The sequence below is a fragment of the Hippocampus bargibanti genome, linkage group LG17 (assembly GCF_051943395.1).
Source record: "Hippocampus bargibanti isolate YZ-2025 linkage group LG17, ASM5194339v1, whole genome shotgun sequence".
NCBI classification, from domain to species: domain Eukaryota; kingdom Metazoa; phylum Chordata; class Actinopteri; order Syngnathiformes; family Syngnathidae; genus Hippocampus; species Hippocampus bargibanti.
In genome coordinates this window covers 14,543,006-14,569,559 of record NC_142750.1, presented here as the reverse complement: position 1 = coordinate 14,569,559, position 26,554 = coordinate 14,543,006, and the positions used below count along the sequence as shown (strand labels likewise).

The 26,554-nt window shown below is 45.7% G+C and overlaps 1 protein-coding gene across 3 annotated transcripts in view; it reads left to right on the top strand.

Annotated features, from left to right (window-relative positions):
* Window positions 1-1,409: 1,409 nt before the first annotated feature.
* Window positions 1,410-26,554, top strand: part of LOC148885929 (nucleosome-remodeling factor subunit BPTF-like) — a 30,059-nt gene continuing 4,914 nt past the window's right edge. For 2 of the 3 annotated variants that reach the window (XM_089019057.1, XM_089019059.1), the window contains exons 1-28: window positions 1,411-2,439; window positions 3,856-4,669; window positions 5,001-5,221; window positions 6,465-6,650; window positions 7,222-7,368; window positions 11,733-11,906; window positions 12,027-12,112; window positions 12,239-12,582; window positions 15,316-15,447; window positions 15,558-15,687; window positions 15,769-15,904; window positions 15,983-16,234; window positions 16,359-17,865; window positions 17,984-18,108; window positions 18,399-18,527; window positions 18,959-19,109; window positions 19,433-19,556; window positions 19,673-19,928; window positions 20,356-20,483; window positions 20,570-20,627; window positions 20,715-20,941; window positions 21,087-22,149; window positions 22,237-23,621; window positions 23,696-23,778; window positions 23,868-24,093; window positions 24,425-24,951; window positions 25,033-25,209; window positions 25,314-25,506. In XM_089019057.1, coding sequence (XP_088875183.1) covers window positions 1,926-2,439; window positions 3,856-4,669; window positions 5,001-5,221; window positions 6,465-6,650; window positions 7,222-7,368; window positions 11,733-11,906; window positions 12,027-12,112; window positions 12,239-12,582; window positions 15,316-15,447; window positions 15,558-15,687; window positions 15,769-15,904; window positions 15,983-16,234; window positions 16,359-17,865; window positions 17,984-18,108; window positions 18,399-18,527; window positions 18,959-19,109; window positions 19,433-19,556; window positions 19,673-19,928; window positions 20,356-20,483; window positions 20,570-20,627; window positions 20,715-20,941; window positions 21,087-22,149; window positions 22,237-23,621; window positions 23,696-23,778; window positions 23,868-24,093; window positions 24,425-24,951; window positions 25,033-25,209; window positions 25,314-25,506 — 9,495 coding nt within the window. In that variant the 5' untranslated portion in view covers window positions 1,411-1,925. Of the gene's footprint in view, window positions 2,440-3,855; window positions 4,670-5,000; window positions 5,222-6,464; window positions 6,651-7,221; window positions 7,369-11,732; window positions 11,907-12,026; window positions 12,113-12,238; window positions 12,583-15,315; window positions 15,448-15,557; window positions 15,688-15,768; window positions 15,905-15,982; window positions 16,235-16,358; window positions 17,866-17,983; window positions 18,109-18,398; window positions 18,528-18,958; window positions 19,110-19,432; window positions 19,557-19,672; window positions 19,929-20,355; window positions 20,484-20,569; window positions 20,628-20,714; window positions 20,942-21,086; window positions 22,150-22,236; window positions 23,622-23,695; window positions 23,779-23,867; window positions 24,094-24,424; window positions 24,952-25,032; window positions 25,210-25,313; window positions 25,507-26,554 lie in introns of all 3 variants that reach the window. The other variant, XM_089019058.1, reaches the window with a different exon arrangement.

Genomic DNA, 26,554 nt, shown 5'->3' with positions numbered 1-26,554 from the left:
GAGGATAATAATAATAATAATAATAATAATAATAATAATAATAATAATAATAATAATAATACATTTCATTTATGTATAAGCATCTTTGAAAACTCTCAAGGACACTTTACAGTCACAGGATATGTAAAACCACAAACACTTTCATTGAGTAAAAGCTCTGATTTTCAAAAGAAGTGCAGTAATTACCAATGTTTGGCTTTTGGTAATTACAAATATCTTTACAAATATAGTATGTTTCCAAAGCATGGTCATTCTTATCGAATATGTGTCACAAGAGATAAAAACGGACAAATTACAAATATAAAACAAAGATAAATAAAATAAAATAAAATAAAATGGAAAGATATTATTAAAAAAAAAGACCCTCCTTCCTCACAAACAGAAATTGTGGCCGTTACTCCCTTTAATAGATAAAGCCACACAGAAAATGCACTTATAAATAGGTGGGTTTTGAAATGGGATTTGAAGGTGGGAAGGAAATTGATGTAACGAATGTTGGGAGAAAGTGAGTTCCAGAGTTTGAGGGCGGAGCAGCTGAAAGCTCTGTCCCCCATTGTGCTGAGACAGGCATGTTGCAGGTCACATATCTTGATGCGATAAGAAAACCCCACAGTCATTGGATGCTGAAGGTGCCTGGAAAAGTACTGATGTCTGTAACAGTCAGAAGATGACACCTTTGCTTTTTTGTTTACGTTATACTCTGCCACTAAGGGGGATTAAACAAGGAATTGTGAAAAGTTCTGTTTTCCCCTGTTTCTTTGTTCTTCCTCGCTTTCACTGATTGAACACAGATCTGATTAGAAAATTCAGTCAGGGCAAATACACTTTTGGACGATGCTTATGGCTTCTTGGTTATCTTCCGATCCCAACGAACACGCGCAACTGCTCTGGGTGAATCACCACGAAATAGTCATTTACCCAACAATGTTGTAGCTCAAAAGAAATCATAGATTCAATGTGAAATGGTGGATGTGTCAAATGTTTCCATTGTGTAACAGGCGTGTAATATTTGCTGTCCCCGGTCTTGAATGTTCCCCCAGTTTAGCTCCTTTTTTCAGCCCTGGTTAGCACTGTTAATCATATTGGAGTCAGCACAAAGATGAAATTTAAACCTGCCTCCCCATGTAACATATTAAGTGAAGAACCTAAGGAAACAATCGGGTTACGCCACCAAGGTTTAGCTACCTGCCGCCTGTTGGGTAATTCACAAGTAATAAATCCAAAATTCACTCTCTTTTGATATTTTTATTACCCCGACAGGTTCCTAAACTTTTTTTCCTTTAAAGGTGACGTATTGTAGCCAAATCCTACTTTTCAGTTAAACAAAAGGACTGAGAATGAATGATCATGCTAAAATGACAACTGTCCTTGCAGACAAAAAGACATTTTGAAATTGTGTGTGCAATAGCCCTGCTGTTGTCATACCAGTGCTGCATTGTTTTTACTCAAGTTTTACGTTATTGTACTGCCATCTGTTGGTAATCAATTGTGATGAGCTTCAATACAATACAGCATCCGATCATTGGGGGATATTCTGCGGTTCCGAAAAGGGGAAGAATGAAAGATTTAAATTGAAATAATATTAATGTCTATATTTCTTATGTAGATTAATAAGATTTTTTCTGGGTTGTTGTTGCTGCCGCTTGCGGGCGAGCGGATGTACCACGTGACCCGGGTGGTAGGGGCCTGTCGTGTTTGCTGAGCCACAGACAGAGAGGCTGAAAAGAAAAATGGCGACTCTCGGCGAACCCGAACGGGACGCCGGGCTAACATTTTGAGCTTTCACACCCGAGGGAACACACGGGGCTTGCGGGCTTGCATGCTCGGCACCAACCCCGACCACGCCGGGACTGTGGGGGTCTGCTTTTCGCTCACTTCCTGCGAACGCGATCGCCGGGGACATAAACGAATAGCTTTCGCCTATCATGAGAGGCAAAAGGGGCAGGCCGCCCAAACCGCTAGCAACCGAAGAGCAGTTGCCATCCGCGGCTACTACACGAGGCTTGCGGCCGAGGAGGAACATCAAACCCCGTTTCAGAGACAGCGGCGGTGAGGACGACGCGGAGAGTCCGGTTCGAGAAGTAACCAAGCCGACCAGGAAAAAGAAAGCGGCATCTGTCATCTCGACGCGAGGCAGGGGACGAGGCAGAGGTGGCCGAGGAAGAAGAGGGGCTCGCGGAGGCAGGAGGACGCCTGTCTCCAAAACGATTGTGTACGACGACCACGAGAGCGACGAGGATGACGACGCCGTCAGTTTGAGATCGGAGGAAGAAGAACCGGTAGAGGAGGAACCTCAGTCCGACGAGGACGAGGCCCTCAAGGAGGACTCGGACTGCATCGATGATGTGCTGGACGAGCAGCAGGAGGAGGTGGAGGAGGATGCCAGCTACTGTACCGATAGTAGCTTTCGGAGTCAGAGCACACACGCCAGCACACCGGGTAATTCTACCAACAAACACTTTCGTTTTGAGTTAACGGGGGCGACGTGGCTCGTAATCAACTCCCCACACTCAGTATTCCGACAAGCGCTGCGATTTGGTACACCAAGCAGCCAGGTTGTTGTCCAAAATGGAGAATGCACAGTGTAAGCAACACAGGCCGCAGTCTGCGCTTCTTTTATCGCATGCAGGTGTATTGTAAAGTTAGCTCCCTGTAGCTAAACATCGCACGTTCACGTCAAATCACGTACCTTGCGTGATCCAATACTAAACGTGTGGATACGGGTTCGGGCATTGTGTTGCGTTCGGCTAAGTGGTAGCTGTGAATGCTAATGCTACGCCGGACTTGGGTAAAGTGTGTATTTCTCTCTCTCTCTTCAAAACAGACAATTGAAAATAAAATAATAATTTGGGATGCCAACTCCACTATTGTACTTGAGCCAGAGTAAATAACAACTTCACTCTGAAACGAACTGGCGTAAAAACCTAAAATGGATTGTTATTGTCTGTTGTATCTGATATTTTTTTTGTTCTTATGACTTCGAGACGGCGCCGCGAGAGTGGCTGCCTTTCCAGCAGCTCATGTATTTTGTTTTTCTACTTCCATTCCTTTCATCACTTTGCTGCTGTGAAATGTAAATTTCTCCACTGTGAGACTAATAAAGGCATATCCAATCCAATCCAATATCAGTTTTGAGAATTTGGCAAAACACACAACTCTTACGTGCATCATAGTTTGTGTATTACAACTGACACTGTGCTTGTACTGAGGGGAAAAAAACTTTCCAGATTTTGCCCCTTCTTGGCCAACTACCACAATTTCTCAAAACAGTTTTGATTTTGCTTAAAATAAAACGACAGATGCACTCGACGCACAGTTGATTGGGCTGAGGAGGAGGGAAAAAATGCTGCTGGCTAGCTCGCCGATAAAGAGTTTGATGGTTCTCTTTATTTGTAAGTAGGTTCGTTGTCAGATCTACCAGGCAGGTGACGCGCAGAGCTTGATCGTGGCGTGGAGTCGAGCAAGTCGTGCCGTGATGTCCGTCCGACGCCCGGCGTGAGCCGGGCGTGAGTCTGAGATGATTCTGCCCCCGTGGTTCGCCCAATCTCTCCGTCCCGCGACAGCTCCTTTTATACAATTTTCAAGCGTGTGCTGTGCGCCAGGGTGTGACGCACATCAAGGAGATCAAGCAATTGAAAGACATGAAAGGGTTGAAAGGCGCACTTCAAAATCATACACGCGTGTGACGCAACACACTCAGGTCCCACCAACAATAACAGCTTCCAACAAATTGCCAATGTACTTGATTGAAGCAGTCAAAAAGACCAAGATGTCGCATGTTCTATCTACAGCTTTGTGATGTCTGTGAGTTTATGAAGAGAGCATCATTTGTTGATACTTCTGTCTGTCCACCAGGGAGGAAAAAGGCCCGACCCCGCACCCCCATTTTGGAAGAGAAAGACATTCCTACTCTTGATCTACCCGGATCTTCTGAGGATCTCCTGGTGCCTAGCGAAGACCTGCTAAATGCAACCTCCATCTACGAGGTGCTTCGGAACTTCAGCACAGTGCTGCGGCTGTCCCCCTTCCGCTTTGAGGACTTTTGTGCAGCACTCCTCGGCCAGGAACAATGCACTTTAATTGCAGAGACTCACATTTCTCTGCTGAAGGCCATCCTGCATGAAGAGGAAACGTCCAACACTAGCTTTGGTCCCGCTGACCTCAAGGACAGCGTCAACTCCACTCTATACTTCATTGACGGCATGACGTGGCCCGAGGTTTTGCGTGCTTATTGTGAGAGTGACACAGAGTACCACTATGTCCTGCCCGATCAAGAACTAGATGATTATCCTTTTGGTCCCGTAGAAAGTAAAATCAAGGTGCTTCAGTTCCTGGTGAACCAGTTTCTTACCACCAACGTTGCCCGCGAAGAGCTGATGTCCGACGGGGTTATGCAGTATGACGACCACTGTCGCGTATGTCACCGCCTCGGTGACCTGCTCTGCTGCGAGACCTGCTCTGCTGTTTATCACTTGGAGTGTGTGAAGCCACCGCTCAAGGAGGTTCCGGAAGACGAATGGCAGTGTGAGATCTGTGTGGCACATCAAGTCCCCGGCGTTTCCGACTGTGTGACAGAAGCGCAGAAGAACAGACCCTACATACGCCAGGAGCCTCTTGGATATGACCGCCACCAAAGGAAATATTGGTTTCTCAGCAGAAGGATTATTATGTAAGTCAATCCCGCACTGTACCAAAATACAGTGTAAATCAATAGTTTTGAGACTTGCTGGTTACCAGTACTTCACTACTGCGGAGCCTTAATTTGGTCCTTGACCATGCGCATAACTGAATGATTGGAACAATCTGGTTTGAAAACAAAGCTTGTGTTGAAATTTACATTCATCCATGATTATTTTCCCAACTCTAACCCACTTTGCAGTTTTGAATGTGACACCGTTTATTCCTAAAATGTTACAAGCTGTCGATAGATTTACACACAGTCTTGTCACATTTGACCAATTAATGTAATTACTAACTTTTTGTTGTCACTTCCTTGCCAGTGAAGAGGATGGTGAACATCAAAAGAAAAAGATCTGGTACTATAGCAGCAGATCCCAGTTTCAAGAGCTGCTCGAGTGTCTGGATAAGGACTACTGGGAGATGGACCTTTGGGCCAGTCTGGAGGAGATAAAGGAGGAAGTCCAAACTCACATGGACATCACAGAGGACCTTACCAATAAAGCACGTGGAAACAATAAAGCCTACCTCACCACTGTCAACGGTAGGGGTTTAGTTTGAAGAGTAGCCATCCAATTGCGCTCTGCCTAAATACAGTGAGACCTCAATTTACGAACTTAATTGGTTCCCAGACAGAGTGTGTAAGGCGAAAAGTGTGTATCTAAAAAAAATCCCATAGGAAACCATTAAAATGGGACTAATCTGTTCCCGGGTTTCCATAAAATATACTTTTCAACTAAATAACCCTTAAAAGTACACACAACATACCTTATTCTACGTATAATAAATGTGCTATTGTAATGAAAGAAATACACTGCATTGTATCATAAAGTCACTTTATTCACATTTGTGATGGTCATTGATGGCTTGATGGAATGGCGTTGGAGGTCGAAGGTCAAAGGGAATTGCTGTTTGGAAAGAGAGGCGCATTACATGAGGACTGCAATTAAATAAACTGCTGTAAAATAAAGTTTTATTTACCTTTTTGATGGTCGTTGATGGCTTATGGAAGGAGAGTCACTTTCCATAAGGACTGTTGGTAACTTAACCTCTGCTGTGGCTTCTCTTCTTTATTTATTTGGAGACTCCTCTCATTTTTTGCTGATTAAAAACTTAACAACATTAACAAAATTAACAGAAGTTTTTCAACTTCTTCGATTGCCCGAGAGCGTCGCTTTGAGAGCACGGAAAAACCTTTTGCAACAGACACACTTTTGATGGCTTCTCTGTTCCGGAGAATGGTAGCAATGGTTGACTTAGCATAGCCGTGCTCGGCCACTAAATCACACAAACGCACACCTCATTCGTGTTTTTCAATTATCTCCTTCTCAGCGATGGTGATTTTATTTTGTGTCTTCTTGGGCTGAACACGAGCCTGTGGTGTTTTTTTTTTCGGTTCCATCATCGTAAAATTATCAGCAAAAAGCTCCAAGGAGGCGATCGACGTGTGCATTCACTGAGAGGGGGTGTGGAAAGTAGCGCCGGCTGGAGCGCTGTTCGGTCGTGTGCTTCCGCCGATGATCACTCCGCCAGCCGTGGTGGGTGTGTATTATGAAAATAGTGCTTATTATAAGGTTTAATTTTCATAAATTTGACGTTTGTAAGACGAAAAGTTTGTAAGATAAGGGGTTTTAAGTTGAGGTCTCACTGTAGATTGTTTCATGAAGGTGACTTTGTAAATATCAACAATTGATTCACTCTTTATTTTTGATTCAATTTTTGGATCGTTTACATCTTTCCAAATCTTACAATCAAACGCTCATTTGTCTGTGTCTGTCTTACGACAGAGATGGTCACGGAACGTTTAAAGATCAGACGGGACGCACGGACAGCAATTCGGCAAGCAGATGAAGTCAATACACCAGCAGAAAAAACTTCAGCCCTGGCACTGCACGATCCTGCTAAAGATCCAACGCAGCTCGGTGATGGAGAGCACAAAGATACCGAGCCCAAGGAGACCACTATTTTGCCAGGTCAACGAGAACTGAATACCCTATTTTGCACCGGAGTATAAGGCACACCCCCAATAAATGGTGTATTTTCACACTTTTTCCATGGAAAACGTGCACCGGAGTATAACACGCACCTTCAATGAATGAAAAAAAGTTTTCCAAATATATATAAATATATAAAAGTTTTCCAAATTTAGGGCACATCACATAAGGCGCTACAGTAGAGGCTTGGGTACATACTACTACCTCTACAGGTTGAAATGGAGTCGGTGGTTGCTGACAGTAGTTGTGAGACTTGTGGCTCAGTATTACTTCACATATAAGGTGCACCTGCGTATAAGGCGCAGGGTCATCTTTTGAAGAAAATCGAGGCTTTTGAGTGCGCCTTGTACACCGGAAAATACTGTAACTCTATCCACATGACTTCTTCGGGAATGTCCTGGTAACGCTTTTTTATAATCATCCGAATCTGAATTTCCATCATTGATTTAAATTACGGTGTCTGCCGATACCCAGTCCGGTTAGGATACTTTGACAGTCTCCTAACTACACCACTACCAAATAACTGAATCATGCCATTGTACCACAACAGCTGTCGACCCGACCAGTGCCCAAGAGAACTCCGTGTCTGATTCTAAAGCCAGTTCGACCACCCAGGATTCAACTAAATTTCCTGATTCAAACTTAGACGCGAAGGAGAATGGGGAAGCCCCGCCAGCGACAAAGCAGGAGATGACAGGTACTCACTTGCCCCGTGTGTGGCTTGCCGTCGCCTCGCTCGCCATTCTGAGCATTTTGTCCGCTTCTTGCGTCATTTGTGTGATTCGTGTTAAAAGGTACGTTTCTAACTAGCTACACGCCACTGTGAGATCCACTAATCTCTCATTTATGGTGGTTAATATGGACCAGCACCACCTGCAATAGACGAAAAACCGCGATGTAGCGAACCCTACATGTATCGGTAAATTTACATGTGAACATCTTTTTTATAAGGCCAAATTTAGTGGAACCCAGTACAGTAATAATAATAATAATAATAATAATAATAATAATAACATGCATAAAGAAGCACACTAAATGTTTGTAGTGCAGTACAAAACCTGAATGCAATAAAGTAAACAGTCCACTATCAACATACAGTACAAAAATATTTAAGGCAAAATTTAGTCCAACACAGTACAGTGCAAGCATTAAGAAGCACAGTACATGTTTGTAGTACAGTACAAAACTCTAATTCAATAAAGTAAACAGTCCTCTCTCAACATACTGTTGAGAGAGGCCTAAAAGAGGCGATTCTTATAAAACAACAAAATCCTTCATTAAACCGGTCTGGTGGTGTGAGGTTCAATTTGGATCGTTCATACAATAGCCTGCTTAGGCAAAACAGGTTAGGCAACTTTCGCAATGCTGATGAGGGTCGTTATGCTGATGAGGTGATACCGGGGGGAGTGGGGGTAATAGGCCAATCGTTAGTCAGGAATGTAGGAACAATCAGTGGGGCCACAGGGGGGGGTCCCGCGCCCCCCCCAACCTGAGAGTAGGGACCTATCATAGCTGTGTCCGGCGCCACCAGGTCTGGACATTAGGGATATATAAATGGGGCCGATACGACCAGTCAGACTTTAGTTCGCTGACGAAGCCTCTTGGATAGGAGGCGAAACGTCCGAAACCTTCACTTTTGTACAGATGACGGCTGAAGAAACCTTCTCATCGTTCCTTTCTGATGTTTCCATCACTCGGGACTGCTACATCCACGACAACGGCTTTCTTTTTCCCTTTATCTATGACCACGATATCTGGTTGGTTGGCCATTACCATCTTGTCGGTCTGTATCTGGAAGTCCCACAGGATCTTTGCTCGGTCATTCTCCACCACCTTGGGAGGTGTTTCCCATTTTGACCTTGGGGTTTCCAGTCCATACTCCGCACCGATGTTTCGGTAGACTATGCCAGCCACCTGGTTATGGCACTCCATGTAGGCTTTCCCTGCCAGCATCTTACACCCTGCAGTTATGTGTTGGATTGTCTCAGGTGCCTCTTTGCACAACCTACACCTTGGGTCTTGTCTGGTGTGGTATATCCCTGCCTCCCTCGATGGCGCTGGTGTTCAGGGCCTGCTCTTGGGCAGCCAGGATGAGTGCCTCTGTGCTGTCCTTTAGGCCAGCCCTCTCAAGCCACTGATAGGACTTCTTGAGATCAGCCACTTCTGCTATGGTTCGGTGGTACATCCCGTGTAGGGGCTTTTCCTCCCATGACTGTCCCTCTTCCATCACCTCATCCTCTGTTCCCCATTATCTGAGACATTCTCTGAGTACATCATCCGTTGGAGCCTTCTCTTTGATGTATTCATGGAGCTTGGATGTTTCATCCTGGACAGTGGCTCTCACACTCACTAGTCCCCGGCAACCTTCCTTACGGCTTGTGTACAGTCACAGGGTGCTGGACTTGGGATGGAACCCTCCGTGCATGGTGATGAGTTTTCGGGTCTTAACATCCGTGGTCTGAATCTCTTCCTTTGGCCACCTTATTATTCCTGCAGGGTATCTGATCACTGGCAGGGCATAGCTGTTTATTGCCCGGGTCTTGTTCTTCCCATTGAGCTGGCTTCTGAGGACTTGCCTCACCCGCTGGAGGTATTTGGTCATAGCCTCTTTCCTTGTTGCTAGTTTGAGGTTGCCATTGGCCTGTGGAATACCGAGGTACTTGTAGCTGTTTTCAATGTCTGCTATCGTTCTTTCAGGGAGTGAGACCCCTTCAGTGTGGACTACCTTGCCCCTCTTAGTCACCATCCGACTACATTTCTCCAGACCGAATGAACAGAACAGCAGTGGTGAGAGTGCATCACCTTGGTATATGCCACATTTGATGGACACTTGCGTTAGTGGCTTGGCATTGGCTTCAAGTGTGGTTTTCCACATCCTCATCGAGTTTGCAACGAAGGCTCTCAGGGTCCTGTTGACCTTATACAACTCCAAGCATTCAGTGATCCATGTGTGTGGCATCGAGTCATATGCTTTCTTGTAATTAATCCAGGCTGTGCACAGGTTGGTATGTCGGGACCTGCAATCTTGTGCGACTGTTCTGTCAACCAGCAGCTGATGTTTGGCACCTCTAGTATCTCTACTAATGCCTTTCTGTGCTTTGCTCATGCATTGATCCACGTGTCCACTTATCTTAGCCGCAATGATGCCTGACATGAGCTTCCATGTTGTGGAGAGACAGGTTATTGGCCGATAGTTGGAAGGAACTGCACACTTTGAGGAATCCTTCATGATCAGGATTGTTCGCCCTTCGGTTAGCCATCCTGGATGAGTCCCATCCATCAGCAACTGGTTCATATATATATATATATATATATATATATATATATATATATATATATATATATATATATATATACAGTAAAGTCTCGTTATATCGATATTCAAGGGAGTCCGAAAAAATATCGATATAACCGGGACTATCGATATATCCGATCCTGCGCCGAACTGCATTAAACAAAAGCCGCCAAAAGAGGGCAGCCAAGCGCCATATAAGAAACGGAGCTGGCCATTAGCTCCCTTTTTTTTGGGAGATGTTCCCCCAATGTTGCCTCAAAATGGCACATATAATTCTTTAATGATTGTAAACATGTATGCTTTAATCTTCAGAACTACAGTGTATTTGAAACATATTCATAACTGGATGTGTAACAAGAAAGCATATTATCCGAATCTGAAGCCATTGTTTGGATTCACAAGCAATGCAAGACGTCTTGGCGTGAAGTCATTTTTATTTGCATTTGAATAAAAAGTGACATCGGCTGTCCTTTAATACACAGTATGGAATGTTAATAATTTTCAAAATCATCGCGCTTCAGCAGACAAAACAAGAAACATTGTTGCAAAAAACGATTGCATTCATATACAGTACAGTGGGCATGTACATAACACAACAGGGAAACTGCAACACTTACATCTTACTGTATTATGTATACAATTTAAAAAAGTCATCAATCTTCTTCTGCTTCCCATTTTTACCTTTTAACACAAACACTTCAATCTCGTCTGCTACACACGAGCTAGCGTCTGAAAATGAAAATGGCTCTGCTACACGGGTGCTGGGCACGTAACCAAGTCACCTGACCAAGTCGACCAATGGCGCGACTGATGGCGTGACACGTAACCAAGACACGTGACCAAGTTGACCAGTGGCGCGACCGATGGCGTGTCACGTGACAAAGTCACGCGGCCAAGTCGACCAATAGCGCGACCGATGGCGGCTCATGTGACCAAGTCGACCAATGGCGCGACCGATGGCGGCTCACGTAACAAGACACGTGACCAAGTTGACCAATGGCGCGACGGATATATCGATATAAACAACAAAAATAGCCGGCGGGGGATGAAAAGGAGCACCGTAATAACCGGATTATCGTAATGACCGGGTATCGTACTAAACGGTACTAATTATACATAAAAAGACTAGAAATGTGCAAGGGAAATGAAAATAGTATCGTAATAAGCGGTACTATCGATATAACCGATATCGATATAACGAGACTTTACTGAGTATATATATATATATATATATATATATATATATATATATATATATATATATATATATATATATATATAGCCCTACTCCCTACTGTCCAGACGTGCCGTTGCCAGACTCTGCTATGATAGGTCCCTGCTCTCAGGTTGGGGGGAGAAGAGGACTATTCCCTGAGGCTATACTGATTACTTCCATTGTCCTGACTGATTACTTCTATTGTCCTGCCTGATTATGGGGTCTACGACTGGCCTGATTTCCCCATTTGCTCTAGTATCACCTCATCAGCATAACTAAGCCTATGTGGTCTAAGAAGTCTGTTGTACAACGATCCAAATTAAACCTCACCCCACCATGGCGATTTAGTGAACTGTTTTGCTGTTTTATGAAAATAGCTTCTTTTACTCCCCTTTCAAACCATCTATTTTATTTTGCTAAGATTTTAACCTCACTGTCGTCAAATGTGTGGGTGCTACCTTTTAGGTGAAGTTCTTCCGTTGTACGGGTACCAATGCCAGTCCTGCTTGACTCAAACCACGGTTTGCACACTTGTCCTTTATTTTATAAGATGAACCTAAGCGGAGCGGCGAATCCATGCAAGCGCAAATCCTTGACGAGCAGCCTGAAGCTGATGGCCAGGTCTCAGAAAGCAGAAGCCCCAGCAGAAGCCCTGGTAAACCGGAAGAGCCAGACCTGTTTGAAAGGTCCTCTCGGTCATCTTCCACCAGTCATGACGGGATAGGTACTTTTGTCAAAACACGTTTATTTTTATATATGCCATTGCAGAAAATTAATTTTCAATAAGTAAAAGATGGTTTTGTCATTACACTGAAAATAATGTCATGTGCCCTGTGATCGACAGAAGAGTGTCTTGAAAATCTGAGGCGTAAAAGAGCAACTGGATCAGAGCTGGAATCTTCAAACCAAATTTCAAGAAAAATCAAAGAAGTGAGTGTGAAAATTCCCACTCCAAAAGTTAGAATGGTGGTCTTTTTTCCTTCGATTGAGACAAACATCAGATATTTCTGCCAATGCTGCCATTTAGCTAACAAAAGCTTCTCCCCTGTCTTTCAGTCATCCACGGGAGTTGAGACTTCACATTCTAACTTTTCCAAAAGTGACTTGGCGTTGAACCTGAACAACTTGTTCAAACTGGGTCAGGAAGGTAAATACAGAGTGTACCATAACCAGTACAGCACCAACGTCCTGGCGCTCAACAAGCATCAGCACCGGGAAGACCACGACAAAAGGCGGCACCTCTCCCACAAGTTCAGCTTGACGACTGCATCCGAGTTCAAATGGAACGGCTCCATCTACGGATCTCGGAGCCTGACCGTCACCACACTGCGCTTCAACATCATCCAGCTGGAGAGCAACATCCCACCACCATTTATGCACCCAAACTGGGCATCGCACAGGTTAGAATTTTGCCGAGGGTTATGAGATTCTCTTTGTACGTTAACTTGGTCATCTTTTTTTTTTATTATGATTTATTTATTTATTTATTTTTACTGACGACCATTTACTTTGAACTATAAGCAGTAACATCTTCCCCCCCCAGAAATGCACCGACGAATTATGGCTTATCTCCATCAGGATTTGATTTACTCCTTCACTGCCATTCCCAAATTTATTTTAGAATTGAAAATATGCCATTGAGCGCCATTCCCGAATTTGTTGAGGTTTTGATTTTTCTTGTGGGGTTTGGGGTGGCCATAAAGTGCTGGTCAGACCTCTGGCAATGTTTTTCCCTCCCATGAGGGGGCAGAATTTGCACCTCATATTACTGCAGACCCCTATATGGACACATTTTTGCACGTCTGGCAGTGTAGGAGTTCATTGTATTTTTTTGATGTAACTTTTAAAATCAAATCTGCAGGTTATAACAATAAGTTCAGTATTTAAGATCTGCCCCCGCCTTCAATTAAATAATAAAGTAGCTAAATCATTACCAATTAATTAACTAGTTAATACATTATCAACTAATTAATTACTTCGTTTATTTGTGCATTTGTTTATTTATTTAAAGGACAACCCACACCATTTTTTTGTTTCCCAACTGACATCAGAAAAACGTTTTATAGCATCTAAAATACCCAAAACACGCAGGCTGATATTTTTAGTCAAATGCAAAACACCAATAAAAATGACTTAAAGTGTCCCAAAACTACTTCAAAATGACCTCAGAAAGTTTCAGTTTCAGAAGATCCCGCCCCTTGTTTGTGACGTCACGCCAGGACGCCTTGCTCAAGAATCAAAACAATGGCTTCAGATTCGGAGAACATGCTTTCTTGTTACTCATCCAGTTATGAATATGATTGAAATAGTTCTGAAGAGGAAAGCATAAATGTTTACAATCGATTAAAGAAGTCCTTCCATCTCATTTTGAGGCGTCTGGACTCAAATGTAGCGCCCAGAAAATGCACAAGATGGCGACCAAGCTCCGTTGGAGATGGGCTGATTTGTCTGCTGGGAATTTGTGTGTACTAGTATCAAATACAGTGGGGCCTCGGTTTACGAACGCCTTGCCTTCCAAACTATTTGGTTTACGAACGTTAAATTTATGAAAATTAAACCTTGGATTACGCACTACTTTTCACGATACACCCCCCCACCACGGCTGGCGGAGTAATCTTCCGCGGAAGAACACCAAAGCACATGAGCGAAAAGCGCCCCAGCCGGCCTGCCTTTCCACAGCCCCTTCTCTGAATGCACACGTCGATCCAGAGCGAGAGAGAGAGTGAGAGACAGAGAGAGAGAGAGAGAGAGAGAAAGAGAGACACACGTCGATCGCCTCCAAGAAGTTTTTTTTACAGATACTTTTTTTGCTTTTTTTGGGATGGAAAAAGACACCACAGGCTCGTGTTTAGCCTAAGAAGACACAAAGGAACATTACAGTCGAGGAGAAGGAGGGGATCATTGAGAAACACGAACGAGGTGTGCGTTTGTCTGATTTAGCCGCTTAGCGGATATGCTAAATCCATTTCAATGTGTATCATTGTGTTCAGCTGATAGAAAAGGCTTGGCATGATGTTGCCCTTCGATCCTTGAAAGCAGCATGGAAGAATTTGTGGCCCGCATGCATCCTTGAGAGGGACTTTGAAGGATTTGATCCTCATGACTCTGTTGTTTTGGACGACAATGTTTCCATTGGACAGAACATGGGACGCAAAGTGGATGCAGATGGCATCGAGGAGCTTGTTGCTGACCATAATGAGGTCCTCAACATACAGGATTTGATTTGCTCAGTGGAATGATGTGCAGGCTTTTATTGAACAGTTCCATCCAGAAAAGGCTATGAGAATCATCAACATGATGAATGATCATGTGATGCCTCAGTTTCGTAAGACCTTCCAAGTCAGAAAGCAACAGGTGTCAATTAAGAGCCATCAACGACCATCACAAATGTAAATAAAGTGACTTTATTATACAGTGCAGTGTATTTCCTTCATTACAATACAATAACACATTTATTATACATAGAATAAGGTATCTTGTGTGTAGTTTTAAGGCTTATTTAGTTGAAAATTATATTTTATGGAGACGGGATGGGAACGGATTATTCTCATTTTAATTATTTCCTATGGGGAAAAAAATTTGGGATACACACTTTTCGCCTTACACACTTTAACAATTAACAATTAAGTTTAACAATTAAGTTCATAAGCCAAGGTCTCACTGTGGTAGTCTTGGTGCAACACAACCATTCACCATCGCGTTATTTATGTTTTTTCCTTCTAATTTCGCCATCAACACGAAGTTTTCAGACTAAACAAAGTACCCAAAATGCATTATGTGTCGCTTTGTCGGTCAGGGGCGTTCCAGACGTGACGTCACGTCAGAAATTGTCATCAACTCGAAAACAAGACTTCCTGAATATTCAGCGTGAGTCTTAAAACATAAAATACAGCTATATGCAGTGGATTCTTTGTAAAATACGCTCCGTAGAAGTCATTTGAAGTGATTTTACAAATTATGGACACAGCTTGTCCGGGAGGTGTCGGTTGTCCTTTAAGTATATGTATTTGTTTATTTATTTATCCATTTGTTTATTTAAGTTTATTTATGTTACTATATATCCATCCAAACCATCCATTTATTTATTTTTTGGGGCCACCCAAAAAATCTGCTGTGTTACTCTTTTTTTCTAGAACTAACTGGAACAAGGCAGTGCAAATGTGCAGCAAGGCAAGGGAATTTGCTCTAGCTTTGGCCATCCTGGAGTGCGCCATCAAGCCGGTTGTCATGCTGCCTGTTTGGAAAGATTCCCTCGGACACACAAGGTGACGTGTGTGTATATGTGTATCACCACACTGTGTCACAGTCAAATCGTACCGCAAAATCTGTAATTTCGACTTGATGAAATCTTGAACAGCAAGTTCTCCTGTCTCAGGCTGCACCGCATGACCTCCACGGAGCGTGAAGAGAAAGAGAGGGTTAAAAAGCGGGAGAAAAAGCTGGAGGATGAGGAATCTCTGCAACAGGCCACGTGGGTGAAGTACAGCGTAAACATCAAACACCAGGTAAAATAAACAGGAGTACCACAATTACATACCGTTGCACGCATGCTTCATTTGAGTATTTCACGATGGCGTTCTGACTAGGTGTGGAAGCAGAAGGGTGAAGAGTATAGAGTGACGGGATATGGTGGCTGGAACTGGGTCAGTAAGACTCGCGTACCACGTTTTATTCCTAAATTACCAGGAAACACAAATGCAAACTACCGAAAAGAACTGAAAGGTAAGGAATAAAGATGAGGTGATGAGGCCCAAAAATATGTCAGCCCCTAAAATTACATCTCTCATTCTGTCTTCCCAGCAGCTGTAGTGAGGCCGGAAAATGATGCCTGCGTCAACAAACAGAAAAAGGCAGACAATGAAATGCGAACGAGTCAAAGTACGGCAGAGGCAAAGTTTTCCACGAGTGCGTCAGCTCCGAGCGAGTCGTCCGAACAGGAACAGGCGGCAAAAGAAGAAGCGAAGCCCAAAGAGGAGGAGCGAGAAAAGGTTGAAGACAACAAAATGGAGGTTGAACCCAGTTTGAGTACAGCACCATTAAATGAAGACGGAGGTAATTGAGGCAATTTCAAACACAAACGTTTAATGTATTTAACGTATTTCTTTTTTGCCTTGGATCTTGACACGATCCACCGTTCCATTTGTAAATCGTATTATGACATTTCTGTTTATTCTAGAAAATGTTGAAAACAAAGACCCTTCCTTGCCTACCGAGCAGTCCGTAAAAATGGAGCCAATCCAGAAAGACGACCCACCAAAGGACAAGACCCCCGCACCGAAGACTTTCTATGACGTTGTCAATGTCAGCGAAGGATTTCATTTGCGAACAGCTTATAAGCAGAAGGTAAAGCCTTCCAAATTGGATGGACTCTTGGAGCGGCGTGTCAAACAGTTCACTTTGGAGGAGAAGCAGAGACTGGAGCGGTTCAGGCAGGCAGCCTTGCTGTCCAAAATGGCTTCCGCGCGATCTGATTCCGTGATCAAAACGGAATCTAAACAGCGGCCCGATGTGGCTCCAGGTGTTAAAGTTGAAGAAAAGAAAGGCGACAAGATGATAAAAGACGGTGTCATAAAGCAGCTCAACTTCGATCAGGAAGACAATGAGCTCAAAGTCAACTCTGACATCAAATTGGACAGTCGCAGCCCGCAGGCAGAAGTGGTTCCTGTGCACGGGAATGGTGCAAGCGCTGCGGCGTACAACAAAGTGAACGGAGGATCCACGGGAAGCACCTGGCTCAACGGTGAAAACAATTTTGAATCCGAAGCAATAGACAGCCAGGAGAACCCTCCAAAACAAGAGGTTGAAGAGAACACAAAGAAACGTAGCTACGAGGAAATGGAGCAAGGCGGTAGGCGGCCGGATGGGGAGCTTGTAGAGGCTGACCAAAACAAGACTAACGCGGAGCAGTTGAATGGAGAAAGTGGGCCAGCTGTTTCTTCAAATTCAAACATTAACTCAAACCCCAGCAATCAAGCCCACAGTGGGAACGAAGAACCCGTCAAGCCGCTCATGAATGGAAGCCTCTCCCAAAATGTTGCCTCCTATGATGGTCATTCGCCTCCCCCAAAGATCCTCAAATTAGAAAATCACCTGGCCGATGCAGCGGAGCCTCAAAAGGTGGCAAGTGATAACAAGGATGCGCCTCAGGTTTCCGACGAGGCAGTTTCTGCCTCTTGCCTTCATAGTAGCGACAACGGTGGTAGTAGTAGAGAAGATATAAAGACACCCGCGAAAAATGTCCCAGACTCTCAAAACACGCAAACCTGTGCGCCAAATAACCCTGTCTCTTCCCTTCCGACCTCCGCCCTTAAGACAGTGTCTGCCGTCATTCCAAATTCCAAGCCTGCCGGTCCAGAGGTTACTTGTCCAAAGGCGACTACCCTCGTTTCAACAGCAAGCAGCGCCAATACGATATGCAAAGACTACACCACCAGTGACAGAGTCAGTCTTCTCAAGTTCACCAAATGTAAAAAGGCGCGGTCAGGCACGGCCCTGCCGTCCTATCGCAAATTTGTCACCAAAAGCAGCAAAAAGAGCATTTTTGTCCTGCCCAATGATGACCTGAAGAGGCTGGCGAGGAGGGGGGGCTTCAAAGAGGTTCCCATCTTCAACTACAATGCCAAGCCGGCGCTGGATATCTGGCCCTATCCGTCTCCTCGGCCAACATTTGGAATCACGTGGAGGTTGGCGTCTTTTTCTTCCTCTTTGCGCGATCTTGATATCACTGCGCTTGGCTATATATAGAAGTGTATTTTTACAATCGTCCAAATATGCAGATTGTCCTTTGTGTTCCCCGACTAGGTACCGCCTTCAGACGATGAGATCACTGGCAGGAGTCAGCCTGATGCTCCGGTTGCTCTGGGCGTGCCTAAGATGGGATGACATGGCTGTCAAGCCCTCTGTTGCTGTTGGCTTAACACGCAAAGGTGGGAAACCAACCGTTGATCGTCATCTGTATTGATTTCCGCCTTTTTGTGCCGCTGAGAAGGCCTCCACGCGTTAGCATATGCTACACAGTGTTGTAGTGGTCCGAACGGCTGCTTCTGTGCTAACGTGTCCTATCGATGAGAAGGTTTCTTCAGCCGTCAGCTGTACAAAAGTACTTTTGTACAGCTGACGGCTGAAGAAACCTTCTCATCGATGGACCACTCCTGTACGACTGAGAGCTTACACAGACGTAACGTGTCCTATGTTTTATGCTTCTCACCATCCCCAGAAACTACCGACACCGATATCACCACAACAGAGATCATAAAACGCAGAGACGTGGGGCCTTATGGCATCTACTCAGAATATTGCATCAGGAAGATTATCTGTCCACTTGGAAACAGAGACACTCCAAAAGGTAACATTTAAATGCCGTCGTAGGTTCGACAGTCCAAGGCAGCCAAGTGACGGAGCGAAACGTGACTGAACCGTGGCGCCATGTGTGGGCTTCTGCCACCTGTTTTCCTGGGTGATAGACTACCAGAACCCAAAATATGAATTTATATTTCAGAACACAAAGCAAGATCTAGCCGGCTAGTTACTGCCAATTTGCATCAATTCAATTGGTATATATACCAAGTGTCACCAAAATAGGTACTTCTGAAATACATAAAGTCTCGTTATATCGATATTCTCGTAATACATTTTTTAAAATTACAATTACTTTTAATGTTTTCTAATGAATAATTAATGATACAGTTATGTGATGATTTCAATAATTAGGAAACGGCTAAATGATACATTTTGAGCAACCCACAAAGCGAGCTATTTCCCATTTTGTATCAACAGAAACTCCGACTCCGCAAAGGAAAGGCCTACGATCCAGTGCCTTGAGACCCAAGAAGCAGGAGTCAACCACGCCAACTGGACCTATTGCTGTGGAGACGTGGATTCCAGAAGAAGATCTGGAGCTGTGGGAGATCAAAGCCTTTGCAGAAAAGTGAGGGCAACCTAAAACGGTTAAAGAAGCGAATGTTTTTGAAACTACAGTAAAGTCTCGTTATATCGATATCCAAGGAAGTCCGAAAAATATCGATATAACCGGGACTATCGATATATCCGACCCTGTTTGCATGTAATTTTCTCCGTGCGTGCATAGAAATAGTATCGATATAACCGGGACTATCGATATATCCGATATCGATATAACGAGACTTTACTGTATTTTTTTCCACTGCTGTTGTTTGAATGAAGCAGGACCGTACCTTCATGGAAAAGCATTTTATAAATATATCCCCATGACCCTTTTACTTATGATAACAGAATGGAGAAGGAGAAACTCCAAGGAATCAATTCCCCTAAAACAGTCGGTACCCTGAAGAATGCCGAGGATGTCAAGATGCATTTGGAGAATCAGCTTAAGCAGACCAGAATGGCTGCCCAGCAGGTATGAAGACAGATGCTACAAGTCTGGAGCCGTCATCCTTTCAAAGATGTCTGAAGATCTCAATCACGTTGGTCGTCAAATAAAAAATAAAAGATTCACTTCATGTTTCCTTTCAGAAACGCTTTGAGCAACAATCCACATCCATGCATCCTGCAGCCACAACCAGCACCACCACGACAACCTCATCATCCAGCACTTCAAATTCTGTTAGTACTACCGTGTCGTCGGGCCAGAGTACAAGCCAAATCACATCAGGCACCAAGATGGTCTTGGCCTCCAAATTGGGCTCACCGGTCCCCTTGCAGCAAGACAAGAACTTCCACCAGTCTTTTGCCACTTGGGTCAAGCAAGGTCAGCCCGGTAGTAATACGGGTAAGCGTTTGGATGCGAACAATACCTCCTAAAGTAAAATGTAGCTAAACGATGTTAGTTCTTCGTTGAAGTGTAAAATTAGACATAACGTATTTGCATTCTGGATCAGACCAATTCCAGCTCCGACCTCCCGGTGTGGAGTTTTCATTCCCCCCGGCCCACATGGATTTTCTCCGGCTCTCCGGTTTCCTCCCACATTCCAAAAACATGCACGGCAGGATGATTGAACATCCAAAAATTGGCCTTCGGTGTGAGCGTGACCGTCAATGGTCGTTCGTCTCTGTGTTGACCTACGATTGGCTGGCAAGCGGTTCAGGGTGTCCCCCGCCTACTGCCCAAAGACAGCTGGGAAACTCTCCAGCTCCTCCCACAACCATCGTTGAGGATAAGCGGATCGGGATATTTATGTCATTATTTCTCACGACAGACCCTTCGAAAAGCAGCAGCATATTCCCGTCTGGCCCTCCTGCAAACCTGAGGACGTACAGTACACTCCACCCGACAACAGGCAATCTCAATCTCAGAGCGAGCAACTCGGCTTCATCGTTGCAACAGGTATTGTGTCTCTCCAACGAGAAGCTTATTCAAGCTTCCCTCAAGCGAGTAGTGTGGTCAACAGTTAATCTTATTTTTTTCATTAGATGATAAGAGCAGGGAACCAAACGCAACCTGGAGCAAGTCCTAAATTGGCTTCACAAGGTATTCTTTATTTACAGTTTTAACGATACTTTTCCACCGAGGCTAATTCCGCAAAAATAAAATGTGTTTTTATTTCTGTTTGTCTAGGCCATTCCCAACAGGTCCAGATGGGCAAAGTCCATGTTGCATCTGCAACCGTATCTGGTTCTACTCCTGCGCAGACAATTGAAGGACAGAGAGCTGCATGTCCTGCGCCAGGTAACGGCACAGTGCCTGGGCAGGCTCCCGTGGCCCCCACCCAACCCGGTCGACCACAGCAGGGTCAAGTCAAACTCACTATGGCACAGCTCATGCAGTTAACACAGAGTGCTCAGGTGAGGGATCCGTTTAAAACTCTGCAAGTCCTACAGTGGTACCTTTGTTCGCAAGATCGCAAAGCCCGCATGCCGAAGGAGTTGACGCGTGTGACATTTAACTTTTTACTTGTTTGCTCAATTGAAATTCATTTCACCGCTTCAGGCAGGGAATCCTGGTCTGACCGTGGTGATCCAGGGTCAAGGCCAGACAGAGGGCCAGCTGCAAATTGTCCCGCAGGGTGTCACCGTCATCCCTTCCCCTGGTCAGCAGCTGATGCAAGCGGCTATGCCCAATGGCCAAGTCCACCGCTTCCTCTTCACTCCCATCCCGGTGTCTTCATCGGTTCCAACGTCAACGCTCACCGCGGCTCTTCCCGCAAAGCCCGCTGCATTACCGAGTCCGCCAGCCCAAATCTCAACTCCTGCTCTACCTTGTTCCAACGTCCAAACCACTCCTTCAGCTTTGGCCCAGGCCCAAATGGCTGCCCCTATTCCTGCTCCAACGCAACCCATTTCGCCTCTTTCTTTGCAACCCAAATCAGAGTTGGGTTCTACCCCAGCCGCGATCCCTATCCACCCCGAAGTGACAGCCTCAATTCCAACAACGGTTCACGTTACTCCGCAGGTTCCTGTAGAAACACACATTTCAGCACCATCACCCCAATTAGCCCCCATTGCAGGCCAACCGTTGTCACAAACACTGGTTTCATCCTCCTTAGCGCTCTCTTCTCTAGTACCACCAGAAGTGGCTAAATCTGAGCCCGCCCCCCAACTCAATGCAGGCCAAACGATGATTCCAACCCAACTATTAGACCAGAATCGAACAGTCATGACTGTGGCTGTGGCAGGACAAGCCCCCCCACAATCTCGGGTCTCAGCGCAAACATTGACCGCTTCCTCAGCTCCAGTCCAGATGCACGTAACTGTCCCCGCCCCAGCTTTTGTCCCTCTCACGGGCAATTCTGCTGTTCAGTATGCTAACTCAACTCAAATGCAATGCATTTCTGCATCCCTCCCCTCACCCGTCCAACCCCAAGTTCCAACCTGTGCCCTCCCCGCCGCCTCTGGTCCAGTCATTGCTGTGGTATCAAATGAAATTGGCACCCCGTCCTCTGCCAAAGCAATAGCCCAAATTCAGACTCTAGCGACTCGCCCTCTTCCCGCTGCTACGGGACATGCTGTGGTCACGCCAGTCACCGCCACGTGTACGACGCCCTCGGTGCCAGGTAATAAGCCGGGATCAATCAGCATGAAGTGACTTTTGAATATTTTCGGCGTTAATTTTGTTCTTCTCTTTTCCTGTACCATTGTAGCGCTAATAGAGCAGAGGACTGCTCAGCCCCAGACATGGAAACCAGCTTCATGTGAAGGCCAGCTTCCAGTCCATTCTGTTCAACAGGCAAGCATTCCCAGTCCCCCTGCTCTCACAGCAGTTCCTGCCTGTACCCTGGCGCCACGTTCCATACCCATTTGCTCGCTGCCTCAAACGTCTCTCTCCTTGCAAACGCAAGTCCAGCACCCCGCCGTGGTGTCTGTTCAGCAGGTGTCTCAAATTCCCCTCTCTGCTGTGCAGCTTCAAATGAAGGCCTTACCTGTGTCGTCTGTAGTGACAACAGTTAGACAGCCCCACACATTCAGTCCACTGCAGTCCTGCCCCCAAAACCAAATCTGCGCACAAATTCAGGTTCAGCCATGTGGCCAAGTCCAAAATATACAGCACATCCAGTCACCGCCTCGCCTCCAGACGCAGGCGCAAATCCACCCTCAAATCCGAGTTCAGTTTCAACCCCAAACTCAGCCGTCGTCCCAACTCCAAGCGACACGCCTTCCTCAAATTCAACCCCAGGTGCAGTTTCAATCTCCAAAGCCACCCTTGTCCCAGATTCAAGTTCAACACCAACAAAGAGTCCAACCTCAGTACCAGTCACAGGCACCGGGTGCGCTCCAAACGCAACTGCACACCCAACCGCAGACGTCGCAGCAGCCTCAGGCGCCACTCCAACCACAGGTACAAGCTCAGTTGCATCCGCAGGTTCAGGTGCATTTCCAGCAACAGAACCAGATTCACCCTCTCCCTCATGCTTCACAGCAACCTCAAGTTCAAAGTCTCTCACCCATTAAAAGTCAAATTGCAACCCAAACTCAATTCAAAGCGCAGTCCCCCACCCAGGTTCCAGTACAGACTCAACCTCAAGTGCAAGCGCAGGTTCAAGTCCAGTTTCAAACCCCGAATCAAACCCACATTCAAGCTCAGCCTCAACTTCATGTCCAGCCTTCAATCCGACATCAGCTCATCACTGTTCCGGGGCTTCAACAGCCAGTCCAACTGTTGTCGGCTCTTCCGCCTCACGTTGCGGCACAGATCCAGGCTCAGATCCAAGCGCAGGCGCAGCAGCAAGGTGGCGCGGTTCCCCAGCAGATCAAACTGCAACTGCCGATCCAGATCCAGCAGAGTCACCCAATCCAGAACGTGGTGACGATACAGGCGCCAACAAACCTGCAGGACCAACTTCAGAGAATGCAGCAACCCAGAGACCAGCAGCAACAGCCCCAGCAGCAACATCAACAACAACAGCAGCAGCAGCAACAGCCACACTCGCAGCAATATCAACATCCACCACCAAAGAAGAAGAAACACCAAGAGAATAAAAGGGAGCATAAGGATCCCGTCAGCCTGGGAGATGGTGTTCATAAACAGGTGGGACGAGCAAACAACAACCGGTCTGTCGCCGCACATTTCATCGCTGAAATCATGCTTTTGGTTACTGCCAGGTGGGAGCGAAGCAGAGCGTTTCAGCGGAGCAGCTCAAACAGAGGAAAAGCCAAGCGGCTGCTGAGCGGGAGGAAAACCAGAGGTTTGGGACTGTGTGACTTTTATTGTCCGGCCGCAAGAAATCCACTCCACTCCAAGCGTACCAAAACAATTTGCTTCTGCTTTCTCCAGAATGATCGTGTGCAACCAGGTGATGAAATATATTCTCGATAAGATTGAGAAGGACGAGAAGCAAGCAGCTAAGAAGAGAAAGAAGGACGAGGTGGTTGAGCAGAAACGCTCCAAGCAGAACGCCACCAAGTTGACGGCGTTGTTGTACAAGCACAAAGAACACTTGAAGGCCGAGATTCTCAAAAAGAGAGCTCTGCTGGACAAAGACCTTCAGTTGCAAGTGCAGGTTTGCAAACATTCAACTTGATCCAAAGCACGCTTGATGGATTGAATGTATAAACACTCCGATGGGAATTGCCAATAGATGGATCAGATCATAATAATAGGCAACACAAAGCAAAATAATAAACACAACAGGAACATAAAAACATGGACAGTTGTGCAATCTTTCCCCATGTACTCTATGACAAACACTTTGTTTCATGAAGCAGTTCTAGATGAAAGAGGAGAAAGCCTCCTTTTCACCAGTGGATCAGAGATGTCACGGTGGAATGTGCACGTCTGCTACAAACTAAGTTGTTTGACGTGTTTTATTTTTTTCTCCTCGTTGCCCTCAGGAGGAGCTGCGGCGAGACATCGCCAGGCTCCAGAAAGAAAAGGAGAAAGCCCGAGCTGCCGTCACCCAGGCTGCGGCGGCGCTCAAATCATCTTCTCAATCCTCCCACTGCTCACATTCTTCTCAGCCCTCTCACTCGACACATTCCTCTCACAGGAACCGCATCGCCGGACCCCTTTCCTCCTCATCGCATAAACGCAAGCGTGAAGAGGAGCGCGACAAAGACCGCAACAAGGATAAGGAACGGCATCATGACAAGAAACGGGAGCGAGAGCGCGACAAAGACCGAGATCGGTACAAAGACAGAGAAAAAGACCGAGAGCGTGATCGAGAAAAGGACAGGATAAGAGCACACGAGCGCCATCGACCTCACGACAGGGAGAAGCCCAAAGAAAGGGACAGAGACAAGGAGAGAGATCTCTTTTTGTTAAAACACAAAAAGAAGAAGAAGCTCTCCTCTACCTCGAAGGATCACAAGAAGGACAATAAATTGTACTGTATCTGTAAAACGCCCTACGACGAGTCCAAGTAAGTACGCGTGAGCATGAGCGCCTCTCTCCATTTCATTCCAGTCATTGCAACGTTGGCACGTTTTGTCTTTACTCTCAGGTTTTACATCGGGTGTGACTTGTGCTCCAACTGGTTCCACGGCGCATGCGTGGGCATCACTGAGAAGGAAGCCAAAAAGTTAGAGGACTTTGTGTGTCACGATTGCAAACGGGGCCACGAAGGCGGAAGCAAGGAGGAACTCTACTGCATCTGTCGGACGCCATACGATGAATCGCAGTACGGCCTCTTGAGCATCGTCCCCGTGGACTATCAATGAACAAGTCATTGATTGATTGAACCAGTCATTATTCATTTTTTTCCCCCAAATTTTGTCCTTTCAGGTTTTACATTGGCTGTGACCGCTGCCAGAACTGGTACCACGGGCGCTGCGTGGGCATCCTACAAAGCGAAGCCAATCACATCGACGTGTACGTTTGCCCACAGTGTCAGTCGACAGAAGATGCCATGACTGTCCTCACGCCACTTACCGACAAAGACTATGAGGGCTTGAAACGAATTTTACGCTCTTTACAGGTATGCAGACTACTCTGGACTTGATTTGCTTGCTTCAAGAGTGTCAAACTAATTTATTGCCGGGGCATTGTGGTTACGCTTTCTTCTCGGGGACCGTTACGAATTTGGGGAAGCCAAAAGAATGTTTAATCCGCTCCACATACAGTAATACCTCGGCTTACGAACGCTTTAGCTAACAAACTTCGCCTTACGAACGTTAAATTCGCGAGAATATCATCTTGGCATACAAACTATTTTTTGGGAAACACACGGAGCGCCACGATGAGTGATGTGTCGTTCGCTAACGAGACGGTTCTTGCAGCTGGATCTCTGAAGTGAATGAGGAGCTGGAAATGACAGCCAACTTTTTTCCCCTCTATCCCCCCGCCCCCCAGTCTTCGGTTAAAGCCGCACGTGATTGGTCAAGATTTGTGGTAGAGGAGGGAGGGGACACATGCAGCATGACACAAGCAGCAGTGAGCGAGGGGAGGGGTGACAGAAACGCAGAGCTGCACATGAACAGGAAAGGCAGACGACATAGCTTGAAACAAAAACAAAAGTGAAAAGGTGAGAACATGGATAGAAAAAACAGTGAAAACACACACACACACCCTCGCGAAAGGGAGACGACAGAGCTTGAAACAAAAAAACGAGTGGGAAAAAAAAAACAACAAAAGTGAAATGGTGAGAAAATGGATAGAAAACACAGTGAAATGTGGACTCTAATTTAAAACAGATTCTTTTCTTCCAGACAGTGTATTGTAGGTGTTCAAATAGCTGACATGTTTGGGCGTCTACTTCCGTCTTCGTCAGTGTCACGGATGTTGTTGTGACGCGCCTTTTTTTCAATTGGTGTTGCTATGAGGGCGTGACCTACCTGTCAGATCTGACAGGCAAGTCACGCCCCCTGCTGTCCGCTGGTCCCTCCAAGATACTGCTCCAGGTGGTCGAGAGCACATAGGCTCCCTCATCCCTGTTGATGGTCCTTGGTCCTCGCTTGCGGATTTCAATGGCCTCGCTGATCCAGCGCCGATGTTTGTTTTCTTCGGTGCGGATGACTCTGGCCTTC